The sequence below is a fragment of the Dermacentor silvarum genome, chromosome 4 (assembly GCF_013339745.2).
Source record: "Dermacentor silvarum isolate Dsil-2018 chromosome 4, BIME_Dsil_1.4, whole genome shotgun sequence".
In the NCBI taxonomy this organism is placed as follows: Eukaryota; Metazoa; Arthropoda; class Arachnida; order Ixodida; family Ixodidae; genus Dermacentor; species Dermacentor silvarum.
In genome coordinates this window covers 226625092-226633584 of record NC_051157.2, presented here as the reverse complement: position 1 = coordinate 226633584, position 8493 = coordinate 226625092, and the positions used below count along the sequence as shown (strand labels likewise).

The following is an 8493-nucleotide window of genomic DNA, read 5'->3' as shown; positions in this document are numbered from 1 at the left end:
CCAGCAGTAGTGACCGGAAGGGGCCCGTAAAGGTCGATCCCAACAACCTCGAACGGGGCTGCAGGGCACGGAAGCGGCTGTAATTGGCCGACAGGAGCAGATGTTGGGAGCTTGCGACGCTGGCAGGGAGAGCAGGAACCGACGTATCTGGCGACGCTAGCAGAAAGGCCAGGCCAATAGAAACGACTTCGAATGCGGTCATAGGTTTTATGGAACCCAAGGTGGCCAGCTGTCAAATCATCGTGAAAGGCGTTGAGGACACGAAGTCGGAGAGAGCGTGGTAGAACTGGCACCCAGCGTTGCCCGTCAGGATGGTAAATACGGCGATACAGCACGCCATCGTCCAGCTTAAGGTGCGCGAGCTGGCGACGGAGGCGCGCGTTAGGTGGACGAGAAGCCCCAGAGAGGTGATCAATGAAGCGTTGACAGTACGGGTCAGCCAGCTGACGAGAGGCGAGTGGCTGATCATCGTCGAAAGGTAGTTCGTACATAGAGGCCAGGGAGTAAACCGTAGCAGTGTCGGTCGAACTGGTGACGTGCGAAGCGATTGCAGAGGCGTCGAGCGGGGCCGTAGGAAGCGGGCAGCGAGAAAGAGCGTCGGCGTCTTGGTGTTTCTTCCCGGACTTGTATATGATTTCGAAATCATACTCTTGGAGGCGTAAAATCCAGCGACCCAGGCGTCCAGACAAGTTCTTGAGCGTGGAAAGCCAGCATAAAGCGTGGTGGTCCGTAACGATGGTGAAATGGCGGCCGTGGAGATAAGGGCGAAACTTCTGTATCGACCAAACAATATCCAGGCACTCTTGCTCAGTGATCGTATAGTTCTTTTCGGAAGCGCTGAGTACACAGCTGGCGTATGCAATGACTCTCTCTCGCGAAGAGTTGTCGCGTTGCAGAAGAACAGCACCTATACCGCGGCCGCTAGCGTCTTTGTGTAGGAGAGTCGGTGCGGTCTCATCAAAATGGCAAAGCACAGGTGCAGAGGTGAGGACGTCCTTCAAGCGTGCAAATGCCAATTCGCATTCCTGGGACCACAGAAAGGGTACACCGGAAGCTAGTAGCTTGTGTAATGGAGCTGCGATGGAGGCAAAGTTCTGGATAAAGCGACGGAAATAAGAGGCGAGGCCAAGGAAACTGCGCAAGTCTTTGGGTCTGTCAGGACGAGGAAAGCGAAGAACTGCAGCAGTCTTATCAGGGTCCGGCTGAATGCCATCCCTGCTCACGACATGACCCAGGATCTTAATGGCTTTGCTGGCGAAACGGCATTTCTTGGTGTTCAGCTGAAGACCAGCGCGGGCGAGGCACGTCAAAACTTCATCCAAGCGTTGTAGGTGCTGATTAAATGTGGATGAAAAAATGACAATGTCGTCCAGATAACACAGGCAGGTCTTCCACTTCAGGCCACGCAACACGGTGTCAATCATGCGCTCAAAAGTCGCAGGCGCGTTGCAGAGCCCGAAAGGCATTACGTTGAACTCGTACAGTCCATCGGGGGTTGCGAACGCCGTTTTTCCTTTATCGTCTTCGTGCATGGGGATTTGCCAATAGCCGGAACGCAGATCCAGGCTGGAAAAGTATTCCGCACCTTGGAGGGAATCAAGGGCGTCATCAATGCACGGCATAGGGTAGACGTCTTTTCGAGTTATCTTGTTGAGCGCCCGGTAATCGACGCAAAAGCGCACGGAGCCATCTTTTTTGCGGACCAAGACAACAGGAGACGACCAAGAACTAGCCGAGGGGCGAATTACCTTGCGTTCCAGCATGTCTGCGACGTTGTCTTCGATGATTTTCCGCTCGGCTAGAGACACACGGTATGGGCGGCGCCGTACGATAGCTGTTTTGTCTGTCAGAATGCGGTGCTCTGCAACGGTTGTTTGGCCCAACGTTGACGAATACACGTCGAAAGATTTGGCGTGCTTTTTCAACAAAGCCAGCAGCTGTTGCGTCTGCGCGGGTTTCAAGTCAGTGCTGATGACTGCTGTAAGGGCGGCGGCCGAAGAAGAATCACCAGAAGATGGGTCCCCAGAAGAGACTGGTGTAAGTGGCAAGACGCAGACAGGCTCCAGATCGGCAACGGATGCAACGGTTGTGCCTTGCGGAAGGAGGATTTTTTTCTGGAGTTGCGTTCGTGGCAGTGACCAGTGCAGATCCATTGTGGAATCGAACAACTCCTGATGTAAATGTTATGCCTTTAGTAAGGCAACGTGAAGAAGGGAACACCAAGACGTCACCATGGTCAATGTTGTCGGATAGGAGAGTAACTAGTTGGATTTGTCCTGGGAGTAGTTCCGTATCTTCCGCAGCGGTCAGATGAAGTGGCGTGTGGGTTTCTTCGCCAAGCAAGTGTTCGGTGTCGGTAAGGTGTATCACACGCTGCCCACAACAAATAGCAGCAGAGGCAGAAGATAGAAAATCCCATCCCAAAATCAGCTGGTGAGAGCACGGGTATAGCACAGCAAACTGTATGTGATGGAGAATGTCATCGATAAGTACACGCGCAGTACAAAAGGCAGCAGGTCGAATAGTGTTCCCTTCGGCTGCAACCAGCGTGGGACCATCGTAAGGCGTCATAACTTTCTTCAGACGGAAACACAAATGAACATTCATAACCGACAAAGCCGCACCAGTATCCACTAAAGCATCCACGGGCACCCCTTCAACGTACACACGAATCATATTGGATGGGCACGCTGGAGGAATTTCAGTCTTGTGTGTGTATGCAGTTTTTCCTCCGGAAACTGCATCACTTAGTTTTCTGCGCGAACGGTAGAGGTAAGGGAGGCAGGCCTAAGTGGTGACGATGAGCGGCGGTTGGGTGATGGAGAACGGCGTCTGGCCGAACGGTAAGCGCCTCGTGCATCAGGTGATGCAGGTGGAGATGGAGAGCGCTGCGAAGGTGAAGAGTAACGCCGCCCTTGGTAAGAGGCCCCACTGTAAAAATCGCGCTCACACATATCGTAGCCCCGACGCTCGTCTTGCTGGCGCTTGCGGCAAAAGCGTGATAGTGGCCGCGATAGCCACAATAATAGCACGTAGGACGAGACGGACGCCAAGGGGGGTAGTAGGGGGTGTTCGGTGTACCGTGTGACAGGGAGGTCAGATGGGCCGATGAAGGCTCTGGCGGTGATGACGGGAAGTGAACCGTGGGCGCAGTAGCAACCGACGCGTAAGTTGGTAGCGGCAACGGAGAAGTGACGTGGCCGACAGGCTTGGCAGCAACTTGCGCGTATGTCGGTCGTGCGGTAGTTGGTAATGCTTGAGGGACAGGAGCTTGTGCTGGCACAGCGCAGGTCAAGGACGCCAGTTCTTCCCTGATAACGTGACGCAATGACGCACCAAAAGGTTGGCTGGGATACGTCGAAGGTGAGGTTAACCCCATCGATTGTAACTCTTCGTGTATGAGCGTGCGTATCAGTGTACGTAGGTCATGGTCCCCCGTAGAATGGGCATCGTCAATGTCGGGCTGTAGGCGGACAGACTCGAGCTCATTGAGGCGCTGACGAGTGATTACGACATCAGCGACGGTAGCCGGATTCTTAGTGGCGAGTGCATTGAAGGCAAGAGTTCCAATACCTTTGAGAATGTGGCGTACCCTGTCCGACTCCGACATTGAAGAATTCACACGTCGGCAGAGTGCAAGGACGTCCTCGATGTAGGAGGTGTACGACTCACCCAGGTGTTGTTTGCGAGCATTGTGAGGGCTGGGCGTGATGGCTGAGGCGTGAAGGCTGAGGCGTGAATAACAGGGTAACACTTATTTATTAGAAAACATAGTGGCACGCGCCAAAAATCGTGACCGTCCGTGGCGGCGGTCGTAGCGAATGAGAGAGAGCCCTGCCTCGCTTGGGCTTGGCGTTGTCGGCGTAACAGCGCTGTAGGTGGCGCTAGTGATGAGATAGGCGGCACATGCGGGCGCTCACATCCCACCCCAGTCTGACTGACCACGTCTCGTGGTCAATTGCTTCTGCACACTGCCACACGCACGATACCACACCCACACACATGCGCGGGAACGCTGCAACTTCACTCGAGCACAAAGTCGTCGAGGTGGCTCGGTAGACATCGAGTGCGTTGGGGCCGTTGAGGCTGTTGCTGCTCTGTAGAGGCGATAAACACCATTGAAGCGCGGTGCTATTTTCTCATTGGCAACCGGAGCCTGTCGTCTCACCCAGACCATATCACCGACGGTAAAGGTGTGAGAACGGTGGCTGCGGTCGTAGCGCTCTTTGCGTGCACCTTGGGCTGCTTCCGAATTGGCGGCTGCTTCGGAGCGCTGCACTGTTGTGTCGAGGATGCGCTCGGCAAGGGCGGAGTGCTGGAACGGAGGATGGTGTTGGAGTGGAATCTTCGGTACGTAGCCATAGAGAAGCTGAAATGGCGTAAAGTTCGTGCTGGCATTCATGGACGTGTTTACTGCAAATGCTGCGTTTTGAAGTTTGGTAGGCCATGACAGTGGTTCCATTGCACAGATCTTGCGGAGAGCTGCCAGGAGAGTTCCATTGCTTCTCTCGACTAAGCCATTGCCCTCAGATCGATAGTCAGTTGTGAAATGGAGCTCCACGGAATGAAGACTCATGAAGCGCTTGAACTCATTGGATTCGAAGGCTGAGCCATGGTCAGCACGTGCCAAACGGGACAAGTGGTCGGCTACAACGTTTTGGCGTCCTGGCTGATGTCGCACGGTGAAATCGCACTCTACTGTAAAGTCCATGAGCATAGAAGTGAACCGACGAGATGGCCGCACGTTGGACGTTAAGCAGGCAACAGTCCAGTTGTCTGTGACCAGAGAGAATTTTCTGCCTAGGAGGTATTGGCGGAACTTCACAGTTATTGCCCCGTGCACGGCGATACACTCCCATACATTGCTGTGCAGTTTTCGTTCCTCCAACGTAAGTCCACGGCTGGCGTAGGCAATGACACATTCTCTGGTGTCTTGGATTTGCGATAACACTGCTCCAATGGCTTCCTGCGAAGCGTCTGTGGTTAGCGTTGAGGTTGCCATGGGGTCGAAGTGCGCCAAAAGGGGAGGCTGGGTGAGGGCGAGCTGGCTGTCAACGCGAGCCGGTGGAATGTCAGGATGAATGTGCACGAGCGCCGTGTCGGAAGCGCGGAAGTTTGACACTAGAGGAGCGCTACTTGAGGGCAACGTTTGGGCTGCTAACGCTTGCCATGGTGGCTGCTCTTGCAATGGCAACGGATCACGTTGTAGGCAGTCTGTGGAACTGGGCCTGGCTTCTGGAAAAAAGACGGACCTTGTTGGGATCACAGCATTTGCCATTCTTGGGATTAGCTTTTGGTTTGCGGTAATGGTGATATTCGTGGCTGTATGCTGCAACTGCGCTGGCTTCGGAGGCTCAAAGATGAGACGTGCCTGCGCTGCCGAGAACCAATCCTCACCAAGAATGAGGGGGAGTACATTATCTTCTAAAACAGCAGCTTCAACAACTCCTGTGGCTGGGCCGATGGATATCTTCAAAAATGCAGCACCAACAGGTAGCACTGTGCTTCCTCCTACCACCACGAGTGGAGGCTCGGTCCATGGGATGATCATGCTTGCAGGCACACGAGCTTTAGAGATTAATGTCACCTTGGACCCAGAGTCAGGAAACGCTTCACACTCACCGACTCCACTGAGAGTTGCGTTGAAGAAGGGGCATTGCTGTTGTGAGCCGTCAAGCGGAACGGGTGCACTGTGCAGTGCTGGGGGCTGCTGTGTCTTGGGCATGGTTGGAGGCGCTGGTGATGATAAGCGGCTGGTGCGTGTAGGGCACTTGGATGCCAGATGACCCAAGGCATGACATTGGTAGCAGACAGCTTGAGACAGGTCTTGACCGCTACGAAAAGCTGGAGCGCCATACTGTGCCGAAATAGGTGCATAAGTAGCTTCTTGTTGCTCGGCGGGCAGCTCTGAAATGCGCGTTTTTGGTGTGGCTCCTCGGGAGGACTGTGGTGTCGATTGTTCTGAGCGAGGCTGCTGGCGCTCTGCGGGCTTAGCGGCACGAAAGGGATGCGACGGCGGCAAACAGAACCGGCAAATGGTGACGGGCTTGCTTTGGCGTGCAGATGTTGCGCACTCTTGTCGAGGCTGGTGCAAGTAGAAATAAACTCAGCTACCGTGGGCGGCCGGTTGGCTGCTATGGCGGCGAGGATGTGTTGTTCCCGTAAACCATGCAGCAGGTAGTCAATCTTTTGGGCCTCAGAGAGGTTAACGGGGCAACGCTCAATGATCTTCAACTTGGCAAAGGCATATTGGTGCAAGCTTTCGGATGGGGCCTGGGTTACCCTCATGACCTGCTCTTGCCACTCAATGAGGGCCAATTCTGTACAAAATGTGTCCTTCAGGGCGGCACTCCACATGGCCCAGGTGCTGTACTGGTTGCCGAACGCGAGATGCCAGTCTCGCGCCGTGCCTTTCAGCTTGCTAGCTGCGATCAGGCGTGTGGTGGCGTCGTCCCACGAGGCGAGCTGCTGTACTCGTCGTACGTCGTCAAGCCATGTATTGACACTGTGACTGTGCAAACCAGCGAATTGCGGGATGGACGATGACAGGTCTGGCAGTGTCGTCACCGTTGTTGCAGGGCGAGGTAGCTGCTGGAACAGCATGGCGAGGCTCTGTAGAGTGGCTGGGTCCAGCGTCAAAGACGCCGCAGCGTTCGATGCGGATTCATTCGTTTCAACCGGGGGGGTAGCTTCACGCTGCTGCTGAATGTCGGCTTGCAAACGCTGAACGAGCTCCTCTTTCGAACCTGTGAGGTTCAGCTGTCGACGGGCCAATTCTTCGCGTATAAGGTCGACGCCGAGGCGCGACATGGTCACCGCGTCGAGATTCTGCCACACAATTCCCGGCATGGCGTTGCGAAACGAGGCTGGGCCATAGCCTCCTCTATGGCTGGGCGCACGGGAGACTAGGCGAGTGATCGCTAAGCCTAGTTGTCGACTAGGGCTAGTCAACATTCACGGCACTCTTCATATGACGGCCGTGCTTTACACAGACGAGTGGTAAAATGGCAGGAGTGTCTTCAGGCGTGAGTCTTCGGCGGCGTGAGTGCGTAAGTACAATGACGGATGCAGTTGAGAAGGCGTACTGACCGGCGTTCGACGCTGGCGTTCGAAAGGCGTTCTTGCGCTGCCGTGGCTGTATGGCTTGGCTGAGGCTCGGGGTCGACTGCGCCAGATGTGAGGGCTGGGCGTGATGGCTGAGGCGTGAATAACAGGGTAACACTTATTTATTAAAAAAACATAGTGGCACGCGGCAAAAATCGTGACCGTCCGTGGCGGCGGTCGTAGCGAATGAGAGAGAGCCCTGCCTCGCTTGGGCTTGGCGTTGAGTCGGCGTAACAGCGCTGTAGGTGGCGCTAGTGATGAGATAGGCGGCACATGCGGGCGCTCACAGCATCGAGGCTTTTCTTGGCTAGAGTGGACCGAACAGCCGGTGTGCCGATCACTTCACGAAGCTGGTGCTTGAAGAGAGTCCAGTCGGTCAATTCGGGCTCGTGGTTAAAGAACCACGTCTTCGCCACGCCAGACAGATAGAAGGAGACATGGCGTAGTTTATTAACATCATCCCAGTGATTGGCGGAACTGACTCGCTCATAATCGTCCAGCCAGTCTTCGACATCCTCTCCGCGAAGACCAGCGAAGAGATGGGGGTCACGCTGGGCGCTGTTGATGATAAAGGAAGGAGGCACTTGCGATGTCGGAATGGAGGCAATAGGGGCGCCAGGCTGCACATCCTGCGGCATGCTAGCTGACGGTGGGCGCAAGCGGCGACCTGAACGAAGCTCCAGGAGGCAGACCGGACGGCCAGAGGACGTAGGACCGAAGAGCACACTCCACCACTTGTGACGTCTCGGTTGGAACGACGTTTATTAGGCCCGGGAGCTCGTCAGCGAACCAGCGCAGCACACCGGCGATGATGATGAACACATATACAGGCGAAGAGGAGGATAGGTAAAAGTGCGAGGATGATGATGATAACATACAGATGAGGAAGATGTGCGTAATAAACGCCCACAATACTTCCTTTACCAGTGTTCATGCCAAAGCCCCCCCCCCCCCCCCCTCCCCCCTTCCTAAGTTGAACTCGGCATCCACTCCTAAAATACTGAGACATACTGACGTTGTTCCGTGTGGCAACCCAAGCAAATAAAAAAAAATCCTGAGGCATGATTAGATTTGCATTGTGTGGTAAGTCTGCAATAGCTTGGATCTGTCTGCTGTGCTGAGTAATTGTACATCACATACTTGTAACAGTCAAGTAGTGCTTTGCAAGAATCGTGCTCGAACTGCACACACTAAAACATAACCCAAGTAACCACGGACATCCGGGCAACGTCCGACGGACGTCCATTCTGGATATTGTCACGTAGTAGTGACGATGAAGCAAACAGTCGTAAAACTGGGAATGACGAAACTGATTCTTTATTGGGTGAACCTGTGCCCACAAAAGCAAGTTACACTTGAAGCACAACGATAGCGGCGAACACAGTCGGC

General features: G+C 54.6%; 1 protein-coding gene across 1 annotated transcript; it reads right to left on the bottom strand.

Annotated features, from left to right (window-relative positions):
- Nucleotides 1-5157: 5157 nt before the first annotated feature.
- LOC125945146 (uncharacterized) lies at nucleotides 5158-6849 on the bottom strand. The gene is made up of 2 exons (XM_049666721.1): nucleotides 5788-6849; nucleotides 5158-5235 (listed from the first exon to the last, which is right to left on the bottom strand). The coding sequence occupies exons 1-2, from the start codon at nucleotides 6847-6849 to the stop codon at nucleotides 5158-5160; spliced, it is 1140 nt and encodes a 379-aa protein (XP_049522678.1).
- Nucleotides 6850-8493: the final 1644 nt, after the last annotated feature.

Bases quoted from the DNA above. Each gene is read 5' to 3' on its own strand.
- LOC125945146 (XM_049666721.1), bottom strand. From the start codon at position 6,849: ATGCCGGGAATTGTGTGGCAGAATCTCGACGCGGTGACCATGTCGCGC. The intron at 5,236-5,787 runs GTCATCTGGCAT...TCTTTTTTCCAG, and splicing joins CTACCAATGTCATGCCTTGG to AAGCCAGGCCCAGTTCCACA.